This window comes from Portunus trituberculatus, chromosome 39 (assembly GCF_017591435.1).
Source record: "Portunus trituberculatus isolate SZX2019 chromosome 39, ASM1759143v1, whole genome shotgun sequence".
Taxonomy (NCBI): domain Eukaryota; kingdom Metazoa; phylum Arthropoda; class Malacostraca; order Decapoda; family Portunidae; genus Portunus; species Portunus trituberculatus.
In genome coordinates, this window is record NC_059293.1 from 9918504 (window position 1) to 9933677 (window position 15174).

The window sequence follows — 15174 nt, forward strand, 5'->3', positions numbered from 1 at the left end:
ACACCAGCCTTCAATCACTCACAACTCAAAGCTCTTTCTTCATCTAGGTCAACACAGAAATAAAAGCTAATATTCACCATTTAGTGTATGCAAAAACTATAGCACCTTTTACATTTCAACTACATCACTGTCATAACACACACATAATCACATCCCTCCCTCTCTCTCTCTCTCTCTCTCTCTCTCTCTCTCTCTCTCTTTCTCTCTCTCTCTGACATCCCACCCAGTCTCCTTGTAACAGACAGATTATGAACCAGAAAAGTATACATGAAATTCAAATAACAAAGCGAGAAATCAGCTTATTTACAGAAACAAGGCCGTAGTTATATTGCAACAGCACGTGCAGGACAAAAAAGAAAAGAGACCAGGTGAAGGAGAACGAGAGAGAGAGGGAAGGGGAAGGAAGGAAAAAGCTACAGATTAACAAGGAAAATAAAAGAAAAAAACTGACGGAAAAAGGAAAAACGAACACATGACATGAAAGATAGAGAGAGAAAGTAGTGGAAAAGGGGAAAAGATGATACAAGGGTAATGCAAGGAAAATGAAGAGGGTGATGATGAGGGGAGAGGCAGACAGGTAAATAAGGGGAATGGAAGGGAAAATATGAGAAGTGACTGGGGGAAGAGAAGGGAAGAGAAGAGAAGGGAAGAGGGAAGGAGAGGCGGCAAAGTGGAAAAGAGGACAGAAAGATAAACGAGTGTTTACAGAGAGAGAGAGAGAGAGAGAGAGAGAGAGAGAGAGAGAGAGAGAGAGAGAGAGAGAGAGAGAGAGAGAGAGAGAGAGAGAGAGAGAGAGAGAGAGAGAGAGAGAGAGAGAGAGAGAGAGAGAGAAAGAGAAGAAAAGATAAGAAAAATAAGAAAAAGATAAAGAAAAGAAGAAGAAGAAGAAGAAGAAGAAGAAGAAGAAGAAGAAGATGATGATGATGATGATGATGGTGATGATGATGGTGATGAAGAAGAAGAAGAAGAAGAAGAAGAAGAAGAAGAAGAAGAAGAAGAAGAAGAAGAAGAAAAACGAAAATAAAAAGAAAAAGAAGAAAAGAGAAAAAAAGAGAAGGAGGAGAAGAAAAAAGAACAACAACAACAACAACAAGAACAACAACAGCAGCAGCAACAACAACAAAAGAAAAAAGGAAAGTGAAGAATAAGAAGACGAAGGTGAAAAGGGTGAAAAAGAAGAAGAAGAAGAAGAAGAAGAAGAAGAAGAAGAAGAAGAATAGAAAAAAGAAAGTGAAAAAGAAGACGAAGGTGAAAAGGGTAAAGAGGAAGAAAAAGAAGAAGAAGAAGAAGAAGAAGATGATGATGATGATGATGAAGATGAAGATGATGATGATGAAGATGAAGAAGAAGAAACTGATAAGAAGAAAAGAAGATGAATTAAACAATATAAATAGAACAACAACAACAACAACAACAACAACAACAACAACAACAACAACAACAACAACAATAACAATAACAACGCTTTTCTTGCCGCTGCCGGAACTGGTAACAAGTGTCGGGCTGTGATCGCGTGTCTCGGCCCGTGGGATAACATTTTTTTGCCCTCAGAGCTTCGTTAGCTTTGTTGAAACTGGATCCAATGTTCCTTATGGTTCCTTACTCCTCCCTCTTTTGCTCCTCCTCTTCTTCCTCTTTTTCTTCTATTTCTTCTTCTTCTTCCTCCTGCTTCAATTTCTTATCTTACTCTTCTTCGTCTCCTTTTTTTTCTTTTTTTACTGCTTCTTTATTTTCTTCTTCTTCTTCTTCTTCTTCTTCTTCTTCTTCTTCTTCTTCTCTACTTCTTCTTACAGCTTCTTTATCTTTTTCTTCTTTTTACTGCTTCTTCATTTTTTCCTTTCTTCTTCATCTTCTTCCTCTTCTTTTCCTTCTTTTTTTAACTGCTTCTTTACGTTTTATTCTTTTTCCTTTTTATCTTCTTCTTCTTCTTTTTTTTTCTTCTTCTTCTTCTGCTTCTTCTTCTTCTTCCTCCTCCTTCAACTTTTTATTTTAATCTTCATCTTCTTCGTCTCCTTTTTTTACTGGTTTTTTACTTCTTCCTCTTCTTCTTATCTTTTCTTCCTTTCTTCTTCTTCTTCTTCCTCTTCTTCTTCTTATCTTCTTCTTCCTCTTCTTCATTATTATCATTATCATTTTTTTTCATTATTATTATTATTATTATTTAACGCTGTATTCTTCTTTCTATATCAATTCCTTATTTTACTTTTCTTCCTCCTTCTCTTCCTATTCCTCCTCCTCCTCCTCCTTTTCCTTTCCTTTCTCCTTTCTTTACTTTTTTCTTTTTCTTTTCCTCCATCGTTGTGTTTATCTTGTTCTTGTCCTACTTTCTGATCTTTTTTCCTGTTATTGTTGTTGTTGTTGTTGTTGTTGTTGTTGTTGTTCCTGTTCCTCCTCCTCTTTCGCTTGACTCTTAATTTACAACTTCTCTTTTGGCCATTCTCTCTCTCTCTCTCTCTCTCTCTCTCTCTCTCTCTCTCTCTCTCTCTCTCTCTCTCTCTCTCTCTCTCTCTCTATCTATCTATCTATCTATCTATCTATCTCTATTTATCTATCTATCTATCTTTATCTCTTTTTTGTTGTTGTTTTTGTTATTTTTTTTCTCCTCTTTCGCTTCACTCTTAATTTACAACTCCTCCTCTGGTCATTCTCTCTCTCTCTCTCTCTCTCTCTCTCTCTCTCTCTCTCTCTCTCTCTCTCTCTCTCTCTCTCTCTCTCTCTCTCTCTCTCTCTCCATCTTCATCTTCATCTATTTTTTTCCTTTCTTCACTCCTAGTTCTTTTTTCTGCCTTTCGCCTCCCATTTGCAGTTTCAAGGCTTTTGCTCTTACATTCTCTTTGTCCCTCGAGCTTCCATCTTTACCGCTCTCCTCATTTTAAACTTCCCATTCGTGTGTCTGTCTGTCTGTCGGTCTGTCTGTCTTTTTCAATTTGTGTCCGTCTGTCTGTTTTTTCTTTATCCTTCCATCTATGTCTGTCTGTATCTCTGCCTTTCTATTTATGTCTGTCTATCTGTCTATATTTGTCGGTCTGACTTCATGTATCTGTTTGTCTATGTATGTATTTACCAGTCTTCCTTCCTCTGTTTGTCTGCCTGTTTGTCTGTATGTCCGTCTGTGTTAATTTCTGTCTGTGTTTCTGTTTGCATCTGTCCGTATATCTGGAATTGGTTGCCTATTTGTCCATCCATATCAGTTTTTTTTCTGTTTCTTTGTGGCTGTCTCATAGTCTCTCTCTCTCTCTCTCTCTCTCTCTCTCTCTCTCTCTCTCTCTCTCTCTCTCTCTCTCTCTCTCTCTCTCTCTACTCCTTTACATCCTTCTGCATCACCTCTCTTCTTCACACCCTTCCTTTCCTGGTTTACTCCCTCATTTTCTTCTTTACCATCCTCTCCCCTCACTCCTTTCTTTACCACCTCCTTTCTCTCGTCTCTCCCCACCTCTGTTCACTTCACGCTCCAATTTAGGTGACCTGGGAATAACTTTTCAGCCTTACAAGACCGTAATGGCGAGACGCTGTAAGATTTGCCGCTGAAATTTTCCCCCTGCTGCGTTCTGATACCTGGTGGGAAATGATATCTTGGTCTGTTTTCTTGGACACTTTCTTTTTCATTCACTAGGGTTGTTTTTTTTTTCCGGAGTGTATGGAGGTCAAGTCTTGTCATACATGTCCTTTATTTTTATTGTTGATGGTTAATTGGTGTTTAATTTTGACTACGATCCAATAGACACGTGAAATATTATGGCATGTTCTTTTCAATGCTTGGTTTTTTTTTCAGAGGTTATTTTTCAAAGTGTACGGAGAGTTAGTCTTGTCATAGGTGTGTGTATGTGTGTGTGTGTGTGTGTGTGTGTGTGTGTGTGTGTGTGTGTGTGTGTGTGTGTGTGTGTGTGTGTGTGTGTGTTTTATTAGTGATGGAAAATTCATCTAAAGCTTTAATTAAAACCACATGCATATCCAATCCCACGATCACAATAGAACACTAAAAATGAAAAAATTACAATAAAAAAATTGATAAATCCAGCACCAAAATCACAATAAAGCACAAAAAAACACCAATAAAAAGGAAACACACGCAGACCACCACCACCACCACCACCACCACCACCACAAAAAAATACACACAAGAACACACCAATGAAATACAAAAATAAAAACTCACAAATCCTCACCACCACCACCACCACCACCACCACCACAACCTTGATCACTACACTGTAGCGCTTATCACCAGCACACATCGCCTCGTGGCCTCATTCTGCCCTCTAATGACACACACGTTTCTAATTCACTCCTTTTCTACTTAAAGAACGACACAGATCAAGACGGGAGAGTGAAAAACTGGGTGACCTGCATGTGTGTGTGCGTGTGTGTGTGTGTGTGTGTGTGTGTGTGTGTGTGTGTGTGTGTGTGTTGGTGAAATTTCCAACCCTATCCTACTTTCTTAACTTATTTCTCTCTCTCTCTCTCTCTCTCTCTCTCTCTCTCTCTCTCTCTCTCTCTCTCTCTCTCTCTCTCTCTCTCTCTCTCTCTCTCTCTCTCTCTCTCTCTCTCTCTCTCTCTCTCTCTCTCTTCATTCTCCTTCCTTTTCTTATTAGTTTTGTAATCAGAGAGAGAGAGAGAGAGAGAGAGAGACCATCCCACTAACACACAAGATGACTGACCAAACAGACAGACGGACAGACAGACAGCCAGAAGGGGGACACTGGAGACAGAATCTTATAGAGGAGAGAGAAAATTACCTATGGATGAGAAAAAGGTCTGGGATTACGGGCATTGTCAATCAGAACTGTGTATTGGTAGCCGGATGAACCTAAGACCGTGTGGGAGTTTTGGGTCAATGGCAGTGGGATAAAATAGAAGAACAGAACTAAAGAATGGGGAGAAATATAAGGAAATAGAAAGGAGTAGTACACAAGATAAATGAGTTACAGTAAAGTGCTTTGTGTTTGTTAGAGTGATATGCTAAATATGAAGTTTTATCAAGGGTAGATGAACAAGTAGGTATGATTAAATGGCTTACGAAAATGTAGAATATGAATTTATACGAAAATGTGGTTAAATAAATGACTAAAAGAAAACAATAATAAGCAACATATTATAATACAAACACATACAAACAAATTCAAAGAAAACGTTAACTATCCTTCAACAATTACAAAAAAAAAAAATTATGGAGCATATACAAATATAGTAAAAAAAAAATCAAAACAAAACAAGAGACAAGAAAGTTACAAAATATACAGACACAAACATCGAATGCCTATCCAACACACGAATATCAAACCTTCCATACAGGAAAAAAAAAAAAAGACTTCAATAACAAATCCAATCTTGACATTCGCTTCCTCCCACTAAACATTCAAGTAACATAAATTAACCCAATCCCAACGCACATTTCCCTTCCCTTTCCAATAAATCTTAACTTTTCATACAGCCGACTACATCTTTATTGACTTTCGCCTCTGTGTGTCTTAAGCCTGCCAGTTCTCGTCTCCTAAACCTCTTAAGTCTACTTTTTCACGGTAGGTTTGTTAAGCGCCCGAGTTCCAAGCTCCCAGTCCAACCAGCCCCACCAACAGGAGAGTCAACAAGCTGAACCGGGGAAGGCGACGAGGCCACAAGATTACGTTTCCTCTTGCCGGCAGTTTGTGGAGGAAACGAGAGGAGAGAATGGCGGTGGTGGTGGTGGTGGTGGTAGAAGAGGATGAAGCATGAAGGTATGGGTATAAGAAGAGAGAAGAGAGAAAACGAGGTACAGTGGAACCATGCGTGCTTTGGGATCTTAGAGGTCTCCAAGCGCACGGGTTCAAATCCTGTCCACGGTCTGAGTGTAGGTTGGGCTTCCTCACTCGGGGCAACGGTTTCCTAGCGGGTGGGCTTTAAGATAGGAGGTACCCTAAAAAGTATCCCCTTTAGCCCATAAATTCCCGTGAAAAGCCCACATGGTATAAAAAAAAGAAAAAAAAAAAGAGAAGAGAAGAGAGGAGAGAAGAGAGCAGAGGAGAGGAGATGAAGGGACAGGAAAGGAGAGAGAGAGAGAGAGAGAGAGAGAGAGAGAGAGAGAGAGAGAGAGAGAGAGAGAACCACACCTTTCCTTATGCACTAACAACAAAACCGCCACACATATTTGTCCCACACTTTTGGCTAACTCTATCACTCTTTTAGGGAACTGGCAATCAAGTGGGCAATATTTATCATTTGTTGCCCTCGGTCAGCTTCCCCTCTTGAATAAAAAAAAAGACTCGTGCATGCTCATCACCATTACAATATCCTTCGCCTCATTGCCACCATCACAGCATCCTTCCCTCATGACCACCACCACAGCATCCTTCGCCTCATAACCACCACCACAGCATCCTTCGCCTCATCACCACCACCACCACAGCATCCTTCGCCTCATCACCACCATAAGAACCTAATAATCAAAGAAAACGATGGAAGTTACAAATTTCCATAAGACCTTCACGTGGTAGTACCTTTGAGAAACGTACCTAAATATTTCCACCTCTCATTCTTATCAGTGAATATTATTTTTAGCGCTCCCAATGACTCAACGCCTGATTACTAAACCTAGTCCATTTATCTGCCACTCTCTCCTTCACCTTGACCCCTTCAGTACCATGACGCGTTTCCATATTCACTCTGCTTACTATTTGGTGATTTGATACAGCTTCAAAAATCAATGTGGGAGGCTGAAATAGGGAACATTGTGGCCATTAATATTCTGACCTCCATATATCCTTCCTAGTGTCAATAAAATGGTATAATTGTACATAAAACTCAAGGTAAAAATGTGTTCCGGTATTGAAGGGATTAAACACTCTGTTAGGATCGTCAGGGAGAATACAGTTGCATAATACAGTATACATTGAGCAAACAACCCTCTAACATGCAAAATAACTAACTTTACCCTCATATTCCTTTCCCCTCTGACTTTTCTAGTGATTTTCTCAATTTCCTACAACTTCTTACAGTCTTTTCTACACTAACTCCTACTCAAATGTCTTCACTAATTCCCTGCTATTTCTTCCACTAATTTACCAATGCCAGTTTTTTTTTTTTCTTTCTTCTCTCTCCAGCATGTGATTTTTTTTCTTTCACTCAAACGCTTCCTTGATCACACACCTGGAAATTCACACCTGTCTATCTCTTTACTCAGAACTTTTTTTTAATCAAGACCACTTTGGGAAGGAAAAAAATGGTAAAGGAAGGAATATTATAAGAGTAAGGGAAAATATATGAAGATCAGGTGTAGTGCAAAAGAGAAAATGAGTTAAAGAAAGGAGGAACACAAAGAAATACGATAAGGAAGGAAATGAAAAGATACGAGGAGGAGGAAGTAAGTAAAATAGAAAAAGAGTGAAGGAAAAGGAGCAAGAGATGGAGAAATACGATAAAAGAAGAAATGAAAGATATGAAGAGGTAATGTGTGAGATTGAAAAATTTAAAAAAAGGAGGAGGAAGACGAGAGAAATGCAGAAAAGAAGGACAAGAGTGATGGAAAGAAAATTAAGTAAATGGACGATTACCGAGGAAAAAAAGAAGAAGCAAGAAATAAAGAAAATAGAAAAAAAATAAGGAAATGAGGAAGACAAAAAAAAATGCAGCAAAGAAAGAAGGAAGAGTAAGAATGATGGAAGGAAAGTTAACTAAATGGACGATTATACATAGAAGAAAAAAAAAGAAGATACAAGAAATAAAGGAAATAGAAAAAAATAAAGAAAGGAGAAAGATAAAAAAAATGTAATAAGGAAAGAATGAAGAATAAGAATAATGGAAGAAAAAAAATGAAGAAAAGAGGACTTAAGAAATAAAAGAATAAAAAGAGGTACTATTGTTTCTATTATTCATTTGAAACAGTATGAAAAGAAAGGAAAGAAACTGAAGGAAGGAAAAATGAAGGTGGATGATAATAGACTAAGAGGAAAATTATGATAAAAAAGAGATGTTATTAATGTTACTACTCATCTGTTACATGTTATACAAGTTATCCATTACAAAAGACACCAGTTACCGTGCTTTGTGATGCATTAAAACACAGTACAATAACAGGACGAGAAGTGATCAGGAAAAGGAAGGATTTAAAATTTTTAGTCTGTTTTATATTCTGAATGTATCGACACACGGAAGCACTGACTAATGATATCAACAAAATAGAGATAGAGAAATTAATAGAACCGAAATTAAACTAAAATGAACAAGAGACAATAAAATGAAATTAAATTAAAAACGCATTCACAAACCTTCAAAAATCAGTGTGCCATGTAACGAAATATAACTTTCATTCTCTCTCTCTCTCTCTCTCTCTCTCTCTCTCTCTCTCTCTCTCTCTCGCCATCACCATTTCTACTCGCAGTACACGAAAAACCCACATTTTTAATCCCTTCAACCTACGGTACAAAAACCAGTCCCCCTTTCAATAATATTCCATGAACACACACACACACACACACACACACACACACACACACACACACACACACACACACACAGAGACACGATACTAATCACGAAAAAACCCTACACTATTTAATCCCTTCAACTTACGGTACATACACCAGTCCCCCTTTCAATGACATTCCACGAACACACACACGCCAGACACAACGTAGACACAGACACACGATACTAATCACAGACACGAGCCTCATTTAACCACTATCAGAGTACACGAGACACCGAGAGACGCAAAGCCCGCACCACAAGCACTCTTCACGCACACTCAAAAGGCAATGGTGCAAAAAATATATACACGTGTACGTTCCTTTATGTCTGGTTGTGTCTCTCGCCTCAGTCTATACAGGTACTCATGTTTCCCAGAGGTTGTAAATGAGCCTCGTCTGGTGCTGAGAGCTTGAAGTGTTCTAACTGACAGCTTCGGATTAGCCTTGCCTCGTGTCTTCCTTATCCTCGACTAGCTCTCAAGGGGTCAAGAGGAGGAGGAAGAAGAAGAAGAGGAGGAGGAGGAGGAGGAGGAAGAGGAGGATCAGGAGAGGGGAGGGGAAGAGAGGTAAGAGGTAGGAGAAGGACATCAGGAAGAGCATCCAATCAGATCTCTCAGCTACTTCAGAGAGAGAGAGAGAGAGAGAGAGAGAGAGAGAGACCTGGAAGGTCAACCTCCGACCTAATGATGCTTCTCACCAGGCATTGGCAGGACGCCCTCGACGACGGCAAGGACACTATAGTGGTTGCTTTGGACATAGCAGGAGCTTTTGATAAAGTATGGCACAACGGATTACTAGAAAAGCTTCGTGCTAAAGGCATCCAGGGTGGCTTGCTACGACTCTTGGGAAATTACCTGCAGGACAGAAGCCTCAAGGTGGTTGTCAACGGGCAAACATCTGAGTCCCTGCCTGTGGAGGCATCAGTGCCACAGGGTTCAATTCTTGGCCCACTCCTGTGGAATATCTACGTGGATGATCTTCTCCAGCTACTGCCAGGAGTCATGGCCTATGCTGATGACTGCACCCTCTCCTATACCTATCCACGCCAGGACAGTGGGCGGGCTGCTGAGGCCATCAATCAGCAGCTACGAGTGATAAAGGAGTGGGGTGCTCGCTGGCAAGTGACATTCGCGCCGGAGAAGACACAAGCAATGGTTGTCTCTCGGTCCCCAGCCGCCATGGCAGCAATGGCAGGAAAGTTGTCTTTGGCGCTGCTGCTCTCCCACTCCAAGATGACGTCAAGATACTTGGAGTGGAGGTGGATCGAGGGCTGAGGTTTGACAGGCATGTCAAAACCATTGCCAAGAAAGCCTCTCACAGGATCTCCGCTCTCAGAAGGATCGCCAGTTTCCTCGACAGGAAGGGAGACTGCTGCTGTACAAGGCACAGGTGCGGCCCCACCTTGAATACGCAGCTCTCTCCTGGATGTCCTGTGCCGCCACACACAGAAGGAGACTGGACAGCATCCAACGCCGCGCCATACGGCTAGTAGATGCTGCACTACCACCTCACCCAGAGCCTGAGCGTCCCCTTGATTCACTGGAACACCGCAGAGACGTGGCGGCGATCGTAGTGTTCCATAAGGCACAGGTGCAAAGAGTGCCACATCTGGCAGGGCTGCGTCATCCTCTAAGAGTCACCGCACGGAGCACGAGAACGGTGCTCAATGGTGGTGACGCCGTAGAGGTGCCGCGATCCCACGGGTGTCAGCATCAACGCACCTTCGCAGGACGCGTCTCCAGGATGTGGAACTTGTTCACGGCCGCGGTGCCTCACGTCCAGGAGATGAACACTCACAGTGTCAAACTGATGGCACATAAGTGGAGACAGACACTGCCAACTCCTCTGACACTCTTTGTGACGTGACACTCAGTGTAGTGCAGTGCGTGAATAGTGCTAGTGAAGTGAAACGAATAGTGCTCCATTTACATGCTGACCATCTTGTATATTATCTATTTTTAAGTCTTGTAAATATTGTAGAGAAATAGATTGTAGTACCCTTAGAATAGGTAGCACACGACAGTGCGCCTTTGGGTACATGTTCCTTTGTATTAAGTTTTGTTTAAATAAAAAAAAAAAAAAAAAAAGAGAGAGAGAGAGAGAGAGAGAGAGAGAGAGAGAGAGAGAGAGAGAGAGAGAGAGAGACGAATGTATGTAACTAGGTAAGAGATTAATGAAAACAGGAAGGAGGACAGAAAGAAAACATAATAAAAGAAAAAGAAAAGAGATGAAAGAGGAATAAAGGAAGCAATAACTGTCGTGAAAAAAATCTAAATAAGGGGAAGAAGAAAGAACAGAAGGAAACGAGGAAAAGAGAAGAGATGGATGCCTTAGAGGAGTGATGACAAAAATGAAGAAAAGAATAAGGGAAAACATTGGATAAAAGATGGAAGGTACAAATGAAGTAAGAAAGAGAGAGAGAGAGAGAGAGAGAGAGAGAGAGAGAGAGAGAGAGAGAGAGAGAGAGAGAGAGAGAGAGAGAGAGAGAGAGAGAGAGAGGCATGTGTAGAGATAATCAAATTTACATATCTCTCTCTCTCTCTCTCTCTCTCTCTCTCTCTCTCTCTCTCTCTCTCTCTCTCTCTCTCTGGTGTAAACATGAGAGCAAAGAAAATTCGAGAAAGAGAGAGAGAGAGAGAGAGAGAGAGAGAGGCATGTAGAGTAACGATATATCAAAATTCTCTTCTCTCTCTCTCTCTCTCTCTCTCTCTCTCTCTCTCTCTCTCTCTCTCTCTGGGTGTAAACATGAGAAATTCGAGAAAGAGAGAGAGAGAGAGAGAGAGAGAGATTGAGAGAGAGAGAGAGAGAGAGAGAGAGAGAGAGAGAGAGAGAGAGAGAGAGAGAGAGAGAGAGAGAGAGAGAGAGAGAGAGAGAGAGAGAGAGAGAGAGAGAGAGAGACCAACCACACTGGCGGAGGAGGCAACAACACCGACAGCCTCAACAAGAGCAACAGCAACAGCAAGAGCAGCGGCAGCAGGAGGAACAGCAGCGGCACGACCTGAGGGACAGCCTCGAGCACCGCAGGAGAGTTGCCGCCTTGACAGTGCTCCACAAGGCACAAGTGCAGCGCGTACCCCACCTGACGGACTTAGGGGCAACCTGGAGGAGACACGAGGTTGGCACGAGGACGGTGTCGGCCAATGACCTCCTCCTGGAAGTCCCGAGGTCCCATAGCTCTACTCACCAGCGTGCCTTTACATCAGCAGCGGTGGTGTGGTGGAACGAGCTCACTACAGATGTGGATGTGAGGGGCCTGTCCACACAGCAAATTAAGGTAGCAGCCCATAGGTGGCTGCGTCTACACCCTCCTTAATGTCAATTTTGTACATAATGCTTCGCCTAGGATGTACATAGTATTTTTAAGTATCAACTAATAATATCTGTTAAAATTAAGTTTAGTTATTACTACATTACAATTTGTTTATAATGTAAGTGTAAGGGCAGTAGCTTTAAGATAGCTCACCTACGGCAAGGATGACCTTTAGCATAGGCACATTTAACTGTCCCATGTAATATATATATAACCACCTGTTTAAATAAAAAAAAAAAAAAGAGAGAGAGAGAGAGAGAGAGAGAGAGAGAGAGAGAGAGAGGCATGTGTAGAGTAACGATATATCAAATTTACATTCTCTCTCTCTCTCTCTCTCTCTCTCTCTCTCTCTCTCTCTCTCTCTGGGTGTAAACATGAGAGCAAAGAAAATTGAGAGAGAGAGAGAGAGAGAGAGAGAGAGAGAGAGAGAGAGAGAGAGAGAGAGAGAGAGAGAGAGAGAGAGAGAGAGAGAGAGAGAGAGAGAGAGAGAGAGAGAGAGAGAGAGAGAGAGAGAGCATGTGAGAGTAACGATATATCAAATTTACATATCTCTCTCTCTCTCTCTCTCTCTCTCTCTCTCTCTCTCTGGGTGTAAACATGAGAGCAAAGAAAATTCAAGAAAGAGAGAGAGAGAGAGAGAGAGAGAGAGAGAGAGAGAGAGAGAGAGAGAGAGAGAGAGAGAGAGAGAGAGAGAGAGAGAGAGAGAGAGAGAGAGAGGCATGTAGAGTAACGATATATCAAATTTACATTCTCTCTCTCTCTCTCTCTCTCTCTCTCTCTCTCTCTCTCTCTCTCTCTCTCTCTCTCTCTCTCTCTCTCTCTTGGTCGGCTGGATACTTAATCAAGAACGTATACAAACTTCAAATGTTGGCGAGATTATTTCGAGAATTTGAGCGACTTAGTTCATGTTTGTTTCATTTCAATTTATTCCATTCTTATCCTCTTCTTCTTTCTATTTCTTTTATTTGCAAACATGAAGGAGCGGCCAATAGAGAGTGAAAGTGATATTAACCTTTCCACGTTTTTTTTTTTTCATTGCTTGTGTGTGTATTTTTTCTATCTCCCTCTCTCTCTCTCTCTCTCTCTCTCTCTCTCTCTCTCTCTCTCTCTCTCTCTCTCTCTCTCTCTCCGACAGACGTGATGGTTGCCTTACATTATATCTCAAAATGTCAATCCTCTTCACCTCAACGTCCATCGCTATGGCATCTCATTACACACACACACACACACACACACACACACACACACACACACACACACCACACACACACACACACCTCATCAGTGATCGTGGAAAACATCAAAGCATCAAGGGGGGAGAGAGAGAGAGAGAGAGAGAGAGAGAGAGAGAGAGAGAGAGAGAGAGAGAGAGAGAGAGAGAGAGAAAGACAGACAGACAAAAAGAAAGCAAACAAAATCAACAATAATAAGAATAAAACAACAACAACATTAGCAGGAAACTAAAATAAAAGATAAAGAAAGAAAGGAAATAGAAGAAACATCACTGAAAATCCCTGACACAAACTCTGCGGATCTGTCACGCCAGCTTCGCCTCACCAACTTTATTATTCTATACGTCGTGATTAACTCTAAAATTCGAGTCTATCTATTCACCTTACACTTTCCTCGCAAAAGGCAACAAAATCCTTAAAACCAAGTAAGAGATACGGACAAGCAGCGAGAAAGAGGACATGGCAAATGAGGCTTTCTGAGGTGGTGTGCGCAATGAGAGGGAGAATGTAATGTAAACTGCAATACGGTGGAGAAACACAATGTAAACTTACGATTTTCATGCCTCAGAGATGACACACCAAGACAAAATTAAGGCGTTTCCAATAACAGCATCGTGGCGGCAGGGTGAACATCTGTGGGGAAGAGAGAGGAAATTGTATGAAAGTAGGAAGAGAGAAAGAGAAGTTTGAATGAATAAATAGTGAACTGTATGAGTGAAATACGTATATACGAGAATAGTAGTAGTGGTAATGGTAGTGGTAGTGGAAGTGATGGTATTAGTAGCAGTAATAATAGTAAAAGTGGTAGTAGTAGTGGTGGCATTGGTAGTAGCAATAGCAGTAACAGTCGCAATAACAACAACAACAACAATAATAATAATAGTAATAATAATAATAATAATAATAATAATAATAATAATAATAATAATAATAATAATAATAATAATAATAATAATAATAATAATAATAATAATAGACCTTACCAGAGAGAGAGAGAGAGAGAGAGAGAGAGAGAGAGAGAGAGAGAGAGAGAGAGAGAGAGAGAGATTCTTTTGAATGGTCAGTTGCTTCATCCTATTTTTCCAAGTTTCCTTAGAAATATTCCCAGTTTTCAACCCAATTTCCTTTTTTTTCATATTACGTTCTAACACATTCGTATATATTTGGTAGCTTAACCAATGTTCACCATTAACCATATACAAATAAACTCCAAAATGGGTGAAAGAATATACAAAATTCATCGAAAAATGCAGAATTCTTTCACCCACTTTCATATTTGTTCACCTCCTGAATAATCCTGAATAATCAGGAATTCACACATTTACACATTCTTTTATTTTGCATTTTTCCATAATGACATTAGAAATATTTGTGACAAGCAAATGTTTCCAGGAATCAGTTGTATTTTACATCTTTGAAACACAAATTTAAGTATGTCTAATCTTATTTATTTTTTCTTTATATTTCTTTCTAATAAAGCAATCTACAAAACACATACAACATGCGATCATATAATATAGTTTTTTTTAAGTATAGTACATTAACCTCTTCAATACTGGGACGCATTTTTTACTAGGAGTTTTGGGAATGATTACACGATTTTATTTACATTAGGAATGGTTTATGAAGGTCAGAGGACTAATGCACAGAGTTCTTCACTATCTTAAAAGTTTCTGAAGTTGTATAAATCGCCAAATAGTAAGCAGAATGAATATGAAAACAAGTCATGGCACTGAAGGAGTTATGACCTAGAAATCAACAAATTACATCTGTACCTTAAACATAGTGTGACAGAAAAGAAAAAGATAAATTAACACACACATTTATTTATAATTCCTTAATAGAAAAAGTAAACTAAATTAACAATAGATATATGTTCCCTCTCGTTCCTCCTGCACGTAATATACCAACAAATCTCCTAACGTCTTTTTCATACAATCTTATGTAATTTCTCTTTCCTCTCCTTGAGCATCAGAGGAGCACTTCAACGCGTCAGCAAGAGAAGTGGCAGCGGGGGAGAGGGCGGGACAGGTAAAGGGGCTTGCTCAGGTGTATATTTTGGCTGTCAGGTGGGCCTCGCCGTGTGTTGTGGCTTCGAGCACCTGACACCGACCTGCTGGTTCCTCTCAGTGTTCTGTTTCCTGCCCCTATTACTCTTCTTATTTCTGTGTGTGCTCCTTCTGTTTCTTCC

The 15174-nt window shown here is 40.5% G+C and overlaps 1 protein-coding gene across 5 annotated transcripts in view; it reads right to left on the bottom strand.

The window, feature by feature from the left end:
- LOC123515401 (probable G-protein coupled receptor AH9.1) overlaps positions 1-15174 on the bottom strand; it is a 180212-nt gene that overhangs the window by 54031 nt on the left and 111007 nt on the right. For 4 of the 5 annotated variants that reach the window (XM_045273939.1, XM_045273940.1, XM_045273941.1 and 1 more), the window contains one exon: positions 13536-13616. The exons of the other annotated variant lie outside the window; for it this stretch is intronic. In XM_045273939.1, the coding sequence (XP_045129874.1) occupies positions 13536-13544 (9 nt within the window). In that variant the 5' untranslated portion in view covers positions 13545-13616. The remainder of the gene's footprint in view (positions 1-13535; positions 13617-15174) is intronic. 5 annotated transcript variants of the gene reach the window in all.